Genomic DNA, 16,092 nt, shown 5'->3' on the forward strand with positions numbered 1-16,092 from the left:
TGATGTCATGGCAGATATTTAGGAGTCACCAAGAGTTTAAAAAACTGCTGTGTAACGGGGTGGTGGTGGTGGCCTAGCCCTGCTGAGTTCAAAAAGCAGGTTGTCAAGGAGCACTGCTGAAGGGTGCTTTGACTCCCATGTGCCTGTAAGCATAGACCCATGAGAGTTGCTTCCATGCTAGTGCTAAAATGGTGTAAGTAATGCACACATGTGCCGTAATAGAATGACTGTGTTTTCTGTGGAAGATGAGCACAGAAGCTTGATGGCTGCGCCAGGACTGGTGGATACAGCTGGAGGATACAGCGGGATACACCACTACCATTGTGGTGGTTTTTTTATGTCACTGCAGGCTCCTGAGGGTTGTACTAAACCAAAACAGAATTTTGCAGGTTTGTGTGCATTTTGTAGCTATGAGACAGATGCTAGGAAAGAAAGTAGAGCCACAGAATCATAGAATCCTCAAGGTTAGAAAAGACCTTTAAGATCGTCCAGTCCAACTGTAAACACAGCACTACCACTGTAAGCCTGGACCAGCAATCTTATCCTCCAGTGCCAGGTCCAAATGCCCTCAGGGATGGTGATTCCACCACCTCCCTGGGCAACCCACTCTAATGCCTGATCACCCTAACAGTGACTTTTTTTTTTTTTCTAGTATCTAGTCTGAATCTCCCGTCTCAGCTGAAGGCCATTTATTCTGGTGCTCTCACTGCAGGCACAGTAGAAGAGACTTGCCCTCACCTCACTACACCCTCCTTGTAGGGAGTTGTAGAGAATGATGAGGTCCCCCAATGTATTACTTTTAATTTGTTTGCATTTATTTTTATTTTATAGAATTTATGTTCTCTAGTTATAAACATTAGATGCCTGATTCTGCAACTCTTTGTTTGTGTTCACAAGCTGTTCCACTGAAACAGACATTAAGACTTCAGCAGTACTGTGCCTAGTAGCACTTCAGCCATTGTGGAAATGAAAATAGTTCCAAAACTGTAAAAGTTTGCTTTTTCTTTCCCTTTCCTCTGACTGTAAATTTAAATGCTTAGTAGGGTATGAAAATGCACCTTCTTCCTCTCCTGTGGCTGGTATACCTCTTAGATTTACTAGTTTTAACTAATTTTTATAACAGAAACTTTAAAATGCCTGCAGTGTTTCTATAAATTAAAATTTTGTTACATTACATTTTGGTACAATATATGATACTTGTTTACATCATTGAATTCTTCACCTTGTTTAGGTTGTCTGGAAGATGCAAATGATCCTATGCATAAATTCAAAATATCTGTTGCAAAGTTTTTAAACATTGTGTTAGGAACTGTATCATTTACTAATGCAATTGTTAATAATTATCTTAAGCAGGGGATTAATTGGTCCATATGGCCATGCTGTCATATTTACAGTGTCAGATGTAAGTGTTTTCTCACCCAGAAATGTTTCCAACTGCATTACTTCATGAAGATCAAAAATATGTTGCTAAAAGTAGGTTTGTTTGGTAGTGGCAGCTGTGGCCCCACCTTTCATGTTTCTTGTATTTCCTCTAATTTTTTGGTCAAGGATTTATTTTATTTTTCAAAGTACAGCTTGTTTACTAAGCATATTTTCTTTGTATTTTATTTCTGTTACATGTTTTCAGAAAAAGGTTTATTGTCTCTCCTTTTAAGTTTCAATAGAAATAGTTTTTATTTAACTATACCTATGAATTTTGCAGAAAGAATTATTTCATAAGGGTTATGCTAGGTAGAAAATATCTACTATATTCCATTTCAATAATGCAGAGTGACCTTCAAACATAGCCAGTTGCACTGATTTACTAATTGGCAAAGCTTGCTATCTTTCAATGATTTGGTTGTCCAATTTGCATGTCAGAGTGACATTCTTATATATGTACTAAATGATTTGCTATTTGTTTTGGTTTCTTATTCCTGGACTAATTGTTCTATCCCCTGGGTTAGTAAAATAAGAGCTAGAATATAAGATTTCCTCTTAATCTGATATTATGCTTGGATTTTTATTTTGTTTTTTTTTTGACAGTTTGCCGATGTTTACAGTGCTCAGGAAGTTTACCATTCCACTTACTTTACTGCTGGAAATCATCATACTTGGGTGATCCTTTTTGTTTGTTTTTGGGGTTGTGTTTTTGTTTGGTTGGTTTTTTTTTTTTAAATTTAAGATTGCTTTGTTTTAGATCATATCAAATGGATTACTTGTGTCATCTCATCAGAAAATCAAATGAGTGTTTTTTATTTACAAATAGAGAAAAGCAAAGAAAGTGATTTATGTAGCTTTTTTGAAGGCATAGATATATACATTTTAGTGAAGAGAAGGAAAAAATCAACTTGCCTTCATTTTCAGATCTCATTCTCTAGACTGCTACATGGGTTTCAGGTTAGCAGACAAAACTCAGACACTTTCAGTGGTTATGTTTGTGTCTTGTCTTGGAAGCTCCTAAACTGTGAACTGCTTCAAACAGACAGATTCTTATTGTCTCCAAAGAGTGTTGATAGCATGGCAGTCTGCTTATGTAGAGCAATTGTCTGGGTCAAGTCTGAAAACATACCAGGTTACTGAAGCCAAATGGTATCTACCCATTGTTAGATCAGAGAATTCCTTACTTACAGACACCTACATTATTTTCCATGAGAAATTAAGAAGGATATGCTAGCTGTTCAGGATCTCTAATTTCAGTAGTACTGAGTTGGAGGAACTGGAGTATAAATACATCATATTTTGTCCAGAACTTGACAGTTCTATCCACATGGCTGATGCTGGACTCATGAGATGAATTCACAAGGAGAAAACCAGCTTGCTGAAGCTGAACCCAGGCAGCATGAGAGTAATGGTCAAGGGAAAGCTAAAAAAGCAAAAAGCAAAAAGCCCCCAAGTAAACTATCATCTCTTTTTGGCTGAAGCAGCAGTTAACTCATCAATGTGATTCACTTTTGGATATGCTATGGAATTCTTTTGTAGTTTTAACTTCTCCCAGGGAAAGCAAAACTTGCTGTCTTCTGTGGGCCTGAAGACTCCCACAAGCAAGTGAAAAAAAAAAAAAAAAAAAAAAAAAAAAAAAAAAAAAAAAAGTGAGTCACTGAGATTTACATAAGTGCTCAGCTGGAGAATAGCAATGTGGCCTACCAGTGCAAGCAACATCCTAACCAGTGGGAAGCTTGGGAGGAGAATGCTGTATTGGTGCAGACTGACACAGTGTATTTCCTCAGGGCTGACAATGAAAGGACTCTAGAGACTCTGTGCAGGCTTATGTCAGGATTTTTGAAACAATCAAGGTTTGGATTGTTACTCTTGAGAGTCATTATGATCAAAGCCTAATTTATCTAGAGTCTACTCAGTGCTTTATTGTTGTGACAGTGGTCCACAGATGTGCTCCTTTGCACACAGGATTTCTCCAAGAGTATTTCTTCAACAGAATTGTACATTTTGTTTTGAGGATCTTCTCTCTCAGTCTACCTTGACAGAATAAGAACTAGGGGAATATCTGTAAAGCATATTGCAGTATGATGCAAAAATGAGTGCTTAAGATATTTCCAAACAAAGTAGTATAGATACAAAAACCTTTTTATAGGCTTACATAATGCTTTTTACTACTCTGTGTCAGCACTGATGTGGTAGTGAAGAATGTCATAAGCTCCATATTTTCCCTTTCAGGTAAAAAGTTTCAGTTTGAGTTCAAAATAAGTATCTGATTGAAAATAATCCAGACAGTGTGCTGTATAGCATCTTCCTCAACGAAGGTGATATGGAAAACTGTATGAGAGATGTACACTGATTTTCCTTTACTGGACTGCTGGAAGACACTGTAATATGTCTATTATGAATATCAATACACATTGAATTTGTTTGGTTCAGTGCTGTTACTTTGAACCTTTAATCTTTACTTTTATAATTGTCTAGTAAGAGAGCGCTCACAGTGCTTTTTCAATCTCCATTCTCAAGGCCAAGGTCTGACAGCATGGCACATGGGCAATCACGTTGCTTCTGTAAGGTTGTCAAGACTTTGCCCTCCTGTTAAATGTTCTGTGATTATTAATTGCTTTGAAACTTTTCAGGCAGACAGCCATTTAATCACTGCTTCAAAAAATGAAAATGTGAACTGTTTCAATTTCTGCCTACAGGAAACGGTACCCACTGAATATTATAGTCAGCGTATTTGCCATCATTCTTGGGGCTTTCATAGCCGCTGGGTAAGGTTTTAATTTCTCATACAAAGCCATATTATGAGGGGAGGGACAGTAGGAGGACTTTTTCCTTGTTTAATTCCAAGTAAACCTAAGTGGAGGTAAGTTACTCTGGATAAAGTTTTGGTTTGGAAAATCTCTCTAGTGACATCACTTGAAGGTGTAGTTATACAAAGGAAAAATCTAATTCCTGCTGACAGTCTTTGGGTGTGTCTTTTTCCACCTGTAGGTTTTCCGTGTTTGCAGGATCATTAGTGAATCAAGTTAAAACTATGTGAGGAATGTTGCTTTTATTTCATAGTATCAGTGTATTTTAATAATCTTGGAAAAATATATTCCTGTTCTGGATAGAAAGAATGATATTTTGATGTCAAATCTGGAGTTACACATTGTATATTTTTTAATCATAAAAATCCCACTTTTTTTTTTTTTTTTTTTTTTTTTTTTTTTTTTTGTAAGTTCTATTGTGAGATAATGGTTACAAAGCACCCGTATGCTGTTGTCCTCTGTTTTCTGTTTGAACATTCCTTTACCTATCTGGAAAGTTAATGTTTTGTTTGTTTCCTGGCTTTGCTGTGAACAAAGGTAAATAATTTCCATGTGATGTGACAGAGATAGAGCTATGTCCTATCAAATTAATTACCCTGTATTGATGAGGTAACGAGTCAAAACAGAAAGGATGACAATCTGTCTGAGAAATATACAAATATTATAAAAAACAGTTGGATTTTATTCCCTAGCCACTTTTTGTAGTAAAAGAAATAGGTAAGTAAATTCAGTTATAATTGGACTGGTTGTCAGGGTTGACATGGGTGAAATTTTCCTCTGAATGAAAATTGAAGATTTCCTGCCACTTTCACACTGAGTATTTGGAACTCTCCAATGTCTCATTTGTGATGGTCCTATGAATGGAGAAATGTAAAGTACTTTGACTTACAAAGAAGGCTTGAAGCAAAACCTGTGACTAGCTGGGTTTGCATATCCTCATTCACAATATTCTTCTTGGTAAGCAAGGTAATGCAATGCATTGCATATTTTTTGCTTATTTACCATACAGTATTTCTTTCTTTCCCAGGTCTGATATGTCTTTCAATCTGGAGGGCTACATCTTTGTGTTGCTAAATGATATCTTCACAGCAGCAAATGGAGTTTATACAAAGCAGAAAATTGATCCCAAGGTAATTGTGGGGTGATTGGATTGAATTTAGCAGTGGGCTACTGTCCTGGTTTAGGGGAAATTTAGGGAGGAGTTCCTCTAGAAAGCAGATTCAAGTGGCCTTTCTCCCTACCTGTTTGGGAGATAAACTTCCTTCAAGAAAAGCGGAAAAATGTTTATTTAACAAGCAAAGTACTCACAAACATGAAAAAAGAATAATATTAAGCATTGGAACCTCTCACTAGTCCAAAGAGAGGTTTCTCTCTGAAATTCATAGAGAGAGAGTCCTTTTAGTGGGGTGTAGCTCAGCTCGCTCAGTCTCTTATCAGTCCCTCTGGCGCTAGAAGATGCTGTGTCCTGGGCCCTGGTGGGCCACAGGGATGAGCTCCTGATGTTTTTTTCTGGGTTTTCAGTCCAGAGCAGGTTTGAATAGTTCCAAGAAAAAGAGAAACTACAGTCCAGGGAACTTGTCTGCCTCAGCTAGTTAAAAAAACTAACTAAAAGCAAAGGAGAGCTCTCTCCCGCTGTCCGTGCTGCAGATAACACACACTGAGAGAGAGAGCTGAAGCTCTGTCTTTATGTTTTTGAATACAGCCGCCTCAGACATTCCACCGCTCCTCCTTTTCTCCATCTTCACTTTCGGATCTAGTTTTAAAGGCACAAAACTTATTTCTGGGCTAAACAGACAAATGGGGATAAAATTCAGCATCATAAAGTCACCCCAGACATTAGTCACCCTAGGACACCTACTTATTATATGAATTTTATGTACTTACCATTATGAACTTATAAATAACTTCATTTACTTTCACATTCCAGTTGATATTTCACAGTTGATATATGCATTCTTATTAGAGAACAGCTTAGAAAAAGTTGTTATTTCTATCTCTGGCTAGGCTTCAGTAAGCAAACAGTGTATTTTCTTTCCTCCCAAGTCTTTTAAGCAGAGAGTAGTAGTTATTTAAAAAAAAAAAAAAAAAAGAAGCAAACTATAACCAGTTTACCTCTAAATTTGATATATATTTATATAGGGATGATGACTTTTTGACTAGAAACACATGTTATGTGAGGTTTATGTAAAATAAACAGAGAATTGTCCAGCCTAAATCATAACCACAATAACTGTACAGTAACTGTAGTCTTTTTTGGTTATCTAAAAGCAAGTATTCAGCAAAGGCAGGTGTGACAAGGTATTAGGTGATATATTGATACACATGTCTTAACGTAAATGTTGGGCAGGCTGCTCTTCAAATACAGTGCCATGAAACATACTAAGTATAGCAAAGAGCAGTCTTGGATAGAGGTTTGGTTTCTGACTTCTGTGGTTCACTCTGTACAGCAGAAATATATGTCTTTTAATAATCTTAGACATCTTTGTCGATTCCACACTGCATTTTTATATATGAGAAGCATTTAACAGCCTCACAATTTTCTGCAAAATACAGGAGAAGAGATAGGCTGGAGAGTTTTTCTAAGCAGCATGGCTGAATCTGGAGGGAGGAAGGGAAGGTTATTTTTTCATTCTCTTAATTTCCTCCTGTTGTGTCAAGCAAGTTAACCCACAGGTTAGATGGCAACCCTTAAGTTGCATAAAGTTACATCAATTACCAGTGGTTACAGAGCTCTATGAGTCAAACTTCATTCATTTTCCTGTTATATGTTTTTGTGGTTGATTTGTAGAAGGACTAGGTGATTCCTTGGCCAGGCAGAAGTCAACTTATGTGAAGTCAACACAAAGCACTTTTGGACCAGTGCTTTGAAAATTCCTAGTGTTGTATAGAAGGGTCCAAGGAATAACAGAGCAGTAATACTCTGCTGAATGCACAGACAAAGTGAGTGAAGTGGAAATTCAGCTTAGTAGGAAACACTGAACCCAAGGATTGCAAGTTTGTATTTTAAATTGAGATGTAGTCTGTTTACTCACTGACAATAATGTCAGAAGAATTACCAGAGTAATATGTAGTATTTTGCTCCCAAGTGGCTTTTAATATCAAACACTTTTTGTTTTTCACAGGAGTTGGGAAAGTATGGTGTCCTGTTTTATAATGCTTGTTTCATGGTGATTCCAACAGTTTTTATTAGCTTTTCTACTGGAGACTTTCAGCAGGTAAGTAGCAATATTGCATATCTCAGACTGTTAATATTATTTTGTTCAGATTTCATTCGGGAAGTGGGAGGGGCTTTTGGTTTGTTTCTGAAGAGGTAACCCTCCCTTATAGTTAGTGGTTAGTGTTTGAAAAGTGTGAGTTGGATTTGTCCTTCACAAGTAAGAACTTGTGATTATTCACTTAAGGAAAAGCTGAATTTGTGTGATAGTCCTTATCTGAGTCTTTCTCTGGGAACTTAGGTATGTTCAGGGACTGCCAGCTAGAACAAATGGTTGAGAATCCAACTGCACTATGTGATTTGCCACATGCTCTATAACAAGATTGCAACTGTACAGACAATTTCCAGTCTTTCTCTCATTCTGATATCCAGGGCAGATTTCTGTTTAGTCTCAGTTTCATTTGGTGACCTCCATTGTGCATTCTCATAGGATGAGAGCAAGACTCTCCCCAGGCAATCCTAATACAGTGTCCGTCGGCAGTATGTCCTGATACATAAACTATCAGACCAGAAGGTTTTCCTGGCTCCCTCACAGTCTTGCTGAGTTGCCTTTTTCGTAATAGTTAAATTAATCTAGTCACTCATATTGCTTTCTAGAAATGTTTTACATTTGCCACGGAAAATTATTTGGAGGGTGTAATAAATAATTGCAATGTTCTTTGTTGTATACTGTTGTGCCCTGAACTCACATGATTTTGCCATTGTGTACTTAGGATTATGCTTTAAGCAGAAAAATTATGATTCCTTAAAAGTGCTGGAATTAGGTCTGCTGTGAATTTGAAATTTCTTTATGTCATCAGTCCAGCATGACCTTGTGCCAGTTTAGGAAAATGCATCTGCTGCCTATCTTGGAAAAGGAGCCCAAATTTTTATAGCTGTAAGATTTCAACTGCTTTTCCAGCACACAGGGTTGAGATATGGGAGATTTTGGGAGCCCTGGTCAGAGAGGTCTCTCTGTTGCTAGGTTTATCTCAGGGGAAAAAAAGGAGTGTGTTGTGTCCACTGGCTTATTTTCTGTAAACATCTTAATGCTCAATTACCTGAAGAGAATAAAAATCTATTAGAGAAATACATTGTGCTTTCTGTGCATCACATTGGTTTGGTCACTTAAAAATAGAAGTCCTAGTAAATTATGCAGATAACTAGTGTCAGTGTGACACACAGAAATCAAATCACAGAGAAAACAGAGAAAATGGAAAAATATTGATGACAACTCAGCAAATTATTGTAGATAACCCGTGTACTTATAAGATTTTTCAGACCAGTTTTTACCCTGGCAGAGCTTCTTGCCTTGACCTGTCACAGTATATGTCTTCTGCTCTGAAGTCAAAACATCAGTACCACATCTGTATGATAGGGACATGCTTCTACTCCTCTAGCTAGTTCTGTAATCTTGGAGAGATTGCAGTTTGTGAGTGAATGTCTGAGTTAATTTCTCCCTCACCAGCTGGCTCACTGTGAGGAGAAGGAAAGCACTGAGAGGGCAGGAAAGCATGATTCACTATAAGATGAAGGAAGCCCCAGAATGGCTCTCTGTTATACTTGGCAGCTTGTTGTTGCACACCAGCAAAATTCTAGCAGGGCAGAGCTGCTCAAGATCCTTTTCACCTATTACCTCACATGGTGGAGGTTCAGCTGGCTGTTAGCATGGACTAACAGCTTTTTTTCTGTTTCTCGGGATGCATTCAGCCTCAGCTGAATTTGGTACTTATGCAGCAAGTGTAGACTAACCAGATTAAAATGAGGCATATCCAGGAGTTAATAGAGATGGAAAAGAATCTGTGATATGTTTCTTAGTGACTGTATGGCACTGTATGTTTGTTTGCTGCACTTCACTAGGGAGGATATTTCAAAGTAATTGAGCCTTTTCATTGATCTTCATTATTGAGAGACCTTAGTAATGCTCAAAAATGCAGGCATGGGCCTTGAAAGCTGTTCATGAATGAATCTGTGGTGTGGAAGAGATTTAGAGGAAATTATTTATGTATTTGCTGTTTCTGTCCATCTCACATCAACACTATTTATTATGTGTTATTATTCACAGTGTTAGTATCTGTTAGTAAATACCAAAACACAATTTTCTGGATTGCATTTATGTAAATTGCTTACAGTATGCACTTGTATATCTGCACTGCTCTGCATGTTACAAGTACGTGTCTAGGTATCAGAGATGCTGTTGTCCTGCTGTCTGTCAAGTTAGATGCATTAAACTGTTTCCAGAAGTAATATAAATGGTTCATAATTTTGGTATGAATTAAATGTATTTTGTGAATTTACGTATTTTCATATTAAGTACATTTTGTATGTGTTTCCAGTTGATTATATAGCACATAATTCTCTCTCTCTCTTTTTAATAGGCAACACATTTCCAGCACTGGACAAATTTTTTATTTGTCTTTCAATTTATTCTTTCCTGCTTGTTTGGGTAAGGACACAGGGGAATAAAGCAAGTTGTTTTCATGTCAGTGTTTCAAATTGCAAATCTCAAATGTAAGACTCACTAATAAGTTACATTAAAGTTCAGAGAAAATGGGTTTTCCCCCAGGATTATGTCTTGACTTTTAATTGTTTCTAATGGTGTATATAACTGTTCAGTGCTATCTGGATTTTTGACCTCGCAGTACAGTGCTGAACAACATGACATTTAGCTTTGTATTTTCTGTACTGTCTCTTCTGTCTGTCTCTTCCAACCATCTAACTTCTTTGCAGTTAATAGCATGTAAGTCCGTGAGTATAGGAACTGTTTCAGTGTGTTTGTTCTTTAAAGCAGCTGGAAAATGTGGGAGACTTAAAAGTAATGAAACAATGCTTTGTTCCTGTTGAAACTGCAGAGTAAAAGGAAGAAGGAATTGCATCCTGTTCTCTTTCACGTCATAACCAAGAGGTCAAATTAACTTCAAATACTGACATAAAAACAGCACAGAGAAAAGAGTTGACTCTGTTAGAGCCCAAGTAGCATATTTTAACATATAATTTGACTATTCTGTATGTGCACATCATTAACTTAAAATAGAGATGCACAGAAATTCTTTTACAAGGGTTTGAAAAGGTGGAATTATAGATTCCAGAAAAATACTGATCCAGATAATGTTGAACATCTTGAAGTAATGTTAAACTTCCTAGCTCCCTGGGAGGAATTTACAAAATTTTCTCATTTGTTTAGGTTTCTCTTGATGTATTCTACTGTCCTGTGCAGTCATTACAATTCTGCACTCACAACAACAGTAGTTGGTGCCATCAAGGTGAGTTATGGACCAGAAGACGGAAATAAAAATGCTCAAATAGACAGAAAAGAGCATTGGCTCAGCAGTGATCTTGAGTCTACTTTGAGATAGAAACTCAAAATGAAGGCTAATACTGAGACACTGCTTGTGCCAAACAAGGTCACACAACAAAGTGACTCTCTTCTCTTGCCTTCAAAGTCAAGTATGCTCCAGAAAACATTGTTGGTATTGATCTGTTTTTATTTCTTCTACAAGAGAAACTGGAACAATTTTAATTAAAAGTTGTACATTTAGCCACATTTCATCAGGCAGTATCCTGTGCCTCTGTTGTTTATTAGGTTATTGTGTGTTAGTCAAGATGCCCGGATGCAAATCCAGGTGAACTGTTGTGGACTAATTTTACTTTGGGCTAAACTAATTTCCTTTGCAGCTGATACATAGGGCTTTTATAGATACAGAATAATGACTAAGCTGAAGCTCTATGGTTAAGTGCCTCAGCCTTTGTGTGAGAACCTGTGTTCTAGGTGAATGGACTATTTAACTTTGGTTTGTACAAATTTGGTCAATTTGATCAACGCCAAAACATGCATGTATTAAAAATTGAATCCAGTATCCTTACAGTCTGTTTCCTTTAACCCAATTTAATTTAAAACTGTGCATCTTGCTTTGTATTGATGAGGACAGCATGTCTAGGAACATCCCTGACTGCCCATGCACATTTTTTGTAGGCCAGTTTGGAGAGAAACACAGAACTGTAAAGCTGAAAGAGCTTTAGTAAATACAAAACTTACTCAGCTGTGGTTGAAGCATTTTCAGAATTCAAACTAACTTAACAGGAATAACAGTACTGAAAGTGCACCCTTCCATGACTAAGAAAAACAATACATTCACCATAAAATACATTCACCACACATTCACCATAAAATCTGCAAAAGGAGGGCAATGCTTTTCTTTCTACATCCTTTTTCTTTTTTGAAAGCTGCAAGATTAATCTAGTAGTTTTCATTCTGTGGCTCTGGAAGTGTTCTTTTAAATTTTATATGTCTGCATCAGAACATTAAGTCAGGGCAAGACTATTTCTATTCTCTTAGCTGTAATAGTCTTTGACACACTTAGAACAGCTTTAAAGTTGAGAAGCTGGTTATGATGCAGCAGTCTCTATTAGAGACTTGTAGAGACAGATGTCATTATGCTGACTAGCTGCTAAAATAATTGAAAGCAACAAAGTGTTGGTAAAATGATCACACACTTCTACATCTTTCCTTTTTTCTTTAGGGGACTATTTTTCTAAAACTTGATGCCGGTGGGTGAGAGGTAGATTTTTTAACTTTAAACTGTGCCTTTCTTGAACCTGTACCAAGTGATTTCAGAGCACATTTAGTTGGAAAAGTAAGCAGATAACCCTCTTAAGGTAATAATGAAGAACTTTTACTGTAACTTTAAGGCATCCTTTTTATGCTGGAGAACCCAAAACCCATTTTTAAGAAATGAGATTTGAATTCCAAAGATAATAAGAAATAAATTTCAAAAAGTGACCTTAGGTCCATTTTGCCTAATATCAAATAGCTTTTTTTCCCCCTAGAAAGTTACTATGCATTGTATACATTTAGAAAACATACTGATTTTATTATTCTTTTCATTGCTACATTACCCATAAGGCTGACATCCATGAAATTAGTTTAAAGGCTGATTTTAGAGTGGTCAGCAACACAGTATAGCTATTTCCTTATAAAAGTTAATTAGTTGATATAATTTGTATTCATGGAGATGAAATCTGACTTAAATGCATGACTTTTGTTTCCTTTCAGAATATATCCATTGCTTACATTGGAATGTTGATTGGTGGAGATTACATATTCTCCATGTTAAACTTTGTAGGGCTAAATGTTTGGTAAGTGAAACTTGAATAGCCTTTATTTATTAAAGCTGAAAATTTCTCAGTGAGTTCTAGTTTTATACTTTGTTTGATTGGACTCATTTGAGTGATGCAGTTTTGAAACTACTGGTCTGACAAAGCACTTGCCTCAGGATGTAAAGGTCATTACAGTTAGTTATGACTTTTCCTGTCTATTTTCAGATATTAAATCTTGCTGTGGTGAGGCCTAATTGTGGAAATATGTCTGCAGTTTTACTGTGTGGAATTTTTTCTTTGTTTATAAGCAGCAGTTCTGAGCTGTGAGGCTTCCAAGTAAAAGTCAGGTGTGGTGTGGGAAGTGAGAACTGTGACTGAATGAGTTGTGCCCATTGAATATAAGTTTTAACTTGTGAGTGGTTACTTTGTGTGCTTAAATGATCACCTGTGTGTATGAATCTGGTAATTGATCTTTGTCTGCTTGGGGCTGCTTTCTCAGATGGGTTACATAGCACTTAGGCACTCCTAGTTTATTATAGCTGGTGTTCTTTAGCTCTTCAGAAGGAAAGGTATGTACCTATGAAATGACATCTGTAACTTCAGACATCTTTGACACCACTGTTCATTCTCTTTTGTTTAGTATGGCAGGAGGACTGAGATACTCGTTTTTAACACTAAGAGGAAACAGCAAGCCTGCACAACCCGGGGATGAAGAGAATGCACTTCCAGTGTCAAAGAGTTAGACAAAATGCCTGCCTTGAAAGAGACTGAAGATACCAGTTTGTTTAGCATTGCCAAGACCTTAAATAAGTATATGCTGAAACATATTTGGAACAACAACAAAAAAAAAAAAAAATCTACCTCAGTTGTCACAGATATGCACACAATTCACTGGCTCAGAAATATTCTTGCACGCCAATTTTTACATGCAAACTAGTTTGATTTTAGCTTTTTCTTCTTAATCTGAAAGCCATTTTAAAGGAAAGAATGCTGTGAGCAATTCTCAAGTTGTAAATGTCTGCATTTACCTGTACTTGGGTGCTATTTCAACAAGATCTTTGAGTTTTCAGTGACTGCCTGTAGTTTCTTGAGGCAAAATTCCCAGTAAAATCATGAGGCTTGATTCACCATTGCCTTATGCCGTATGCAAACCTAGATATCAGTGACGAGATGAAAGATCCTAGTGGTTCAGATTGATTTCATGCATGCATGTGCTCTTGGGTAAGTGATATAGAACATATGGGACAAAGAGGATATTTGCCCCCAGGTTGTTCACTGTGTAAGTCTAACTAAAAAATTGAGGCTATGTCTGTGTGTGTACATTGTGTAGGCATCCTCTCTCTGTGTTTCTCTCATCCTCAATCACACTATGGTGTTCTGCAGAAGTTGCCACTGTTGTTATAAATGAACCCTCATAACTTTGCAGCAGATCAAGGAGAGTAGGGAAATGACAGGGGATTTTTTAATATTTGAAGATGTTTTTGTGTGTGTGTGTGTCTGTGAGCCAGTACCAACAAATCTACTTTTGTTAAGGTACATTTTTCTTTTTATATCACATTCCCCTCCTCTCACATTTTATCTGTAGCCACCTTGCTGCAGAAAAGTGGTGCTACTATGTACAAACCTAGTAGGGGAGGGAAACTGACTGACTGTGTGGAAGACTGACTTGTGTTTAAATGAGGAGAAATGGCTAGTGTCCTATTGTGTCTTATATGTACAGTAAAAGCTTATCTGGTACTAGTTTATGCTTTCAGTTCTAAGCAAGGAATCATAATGAGCCTGGGGATGACTACAGTAGGCTCAGCTGGTACAGTGGTTAGGAGGCCCAGACCGATGGTCTGAGTGATCATTTGGGAAAATAACACCCATATCTATATTTCAATAACACCTGTATCTGTATTTCCTTCTTTGAAAATATTTGATAATGCTTACCTGTTTCTTTGAGGATAAAGTGTTAACCTTTGAAAATGTGATAGATGCATTGAAGTGTTGGAAGACATCAGACAAATTAATCTTGTTGAAGTTCTCAATTCCCTGTGAGCATGAGCCAAAATTTTTGAAAATAATCAAATCAAAAGAAGATTTTGAAAGACTTTGACATAGAGCCAGGGTGGTCTAATGACTTGTTTGATCACTTCAATTAAAATACAGCTAATCTGAAAATACAGAAAATCAGAAAACATTACTCTGTGTGTAGCACATCAATGAACAGTCTGAATTAGATCTAAGAAACAAGTGGGTTACTCACACTCCCAGAAGCTTCAGGGAATGACTGCCTGCAGGGATTTGAATGGCAAGAGGAGCAGTGACTGCAGATACTAGAAGTGGCATTTAAAGACAAGGTCAAAGAGAGAAGAGAAATCTGAGCTATCCATTTTCTCACAGCTGGTGAAGAATGTGACTTTCATTTTCTATCTGCTGAAGATGTGGAGGGAAAACATTTCTGCAAATATTTTTCAGTGATTTTCTGTTTAAAAAATTTCCTTTATGCATAAAAACCTTCAATATTTTTGAGTGTATTCTTTTATAAGGCTCCTCTTTCTTCAGATCATCTCTACCTCCACAATTTCAATTACTGAACCTTAACTCTGCCATGAGACAAGGTATTGGTAAGTTTTCATTTATTATGAAATTAGTATGAGTGCCATTTGATTGCAATACTGATGAACACACAAAGGCACCTGCTAAATAAGATGTAGTTCCCACAAAGGAACACTTAACATTTGGATATAATTAATTAATATTTTGCTGTACCTTTTATAAATAAAAAATATACAGATTACAGTTTTAACAGGTGTTTTGTTTGGGTTACTTTTTTTTTGTGGGTGGACACATTCAATTGTCCCATGCACATGAACAACACTAATATTTGCTTTCTATATAATTAACTCCTATACTGTACTTCAAGTAGTTTCTTTAGCTCATTCTGTACCATAGTGAAGTGATTTTATTTAATTTCTTGTTCATAGAATGTTCTTGAAGTGCTTCAGTCTTAGATTTCTCACCTGAAATACAGACCTGATAATCATAGTCTTTATGACAGTGTTACTCAGAATCATTTAGAAAATAAATCTAGCAATAACAAGAAATAGGTACTATCTAGAAGTACTTGCAATTGCTTGCATACTTTCACAAAGAAACTCAGCTTCAGTCACTTTCTGTTTTCTTCTATATCTGAGATACTGTTGATTTCAGTAAATTTGCTTATTAAAATTCTGGCAATATGGGCTTGACCAAGCACAACTATCATGTGAGAATTTAGGAAATTGCATGGCTGTTTCGTCCAGAACATCAATAATTGTGTCTTTCAGTTAATAAGATAGAAACTTAAAACTGATTTTTTAGGATACAGCTGCTTAGTTTTCTACAGATTTCATATTAATGAACTTAAGGTTTTAAATATGACATTCATACCATTACAGGTGTCAGGGTGTATTTACAAGGAGACATACAAAGAAAAATAATTACTGGACCAGAAAAAAATATTATCCTGTGCATTGGTCTGTTCATGCTCTAAATTTTGTGGGGATTTTTTAGCAGTGACCTCACTGTAGTGAAGTGAAATAAAGT

The 16,092-nt window shown here is 36.6% G+C and overlaps 1 protein-coding gene across 4 annotated transcripts in view; it reads left to right on the forward strand.

The window, feature by feature from the left end:
- SLC35D2 (solute carrier family 35 member D2) overlaps positions 1–15,313 on the forward strand; it is a 23,198-nt gene extending 7,885 nt beyond the window's left edge. For 3 of the 4 annotated variants that reach the window (XM_054004464.1, XM_054004465.1, XM_054004466.1), the window contains 9 exons: positions 2,026–2,097; positions 4,122–4,190; positions 4,414–4,458; positions 5,260–5,362; positions 7,355–7,447; positions 9,804–9,871; positions 10,610–10,688; positions 12,479–12,561; positions 13,163–15,313. In XM_054004464.1, coding sequence (XP_053860439.1) covers positions 2,026–2,097; positions 4,122–4,190; positions 4,414–4,458; positions 5,260–5,362; positions 7,355–7,447; positions 9,804–9,871; positions 10,610–10,688; positions 12,479–12,561; positions 13,163–13,265 — 715 coding nt within the window. In that variant the 3' untranslated portion in view covers positions 13,266–15,313. The remainder of the gene's footprint in view (positions 1–2,025; positions 2,098–4,121; positions 4,191–4,413; positions 4,459–5,259; positions 5,363–7,354; positions 7,448–9,803; positions 9,872–10,609; positions 10,689–12,478; positions 12,562–13,162) is intronic. The other variant, XM_054004463.1, reaches the window with a different exon arrangement.
- The last annotated feature ends 779 nt before the right edge of the window (positions 15,314–16,092 follow it).

Source organism: Vidua macroura, chromosome Z (assembly GCF_024509145.1).
Source record: "Vidua macroura isolate BioBank_ID:100142 chromosome Z, ASM2450914v1, whole genome shotgun sequence".
NCBI lineage: Eukaryota > Metazoa > Chordata > Aves > Passeriformes > Viduidae > Vidua > Vidua macroura.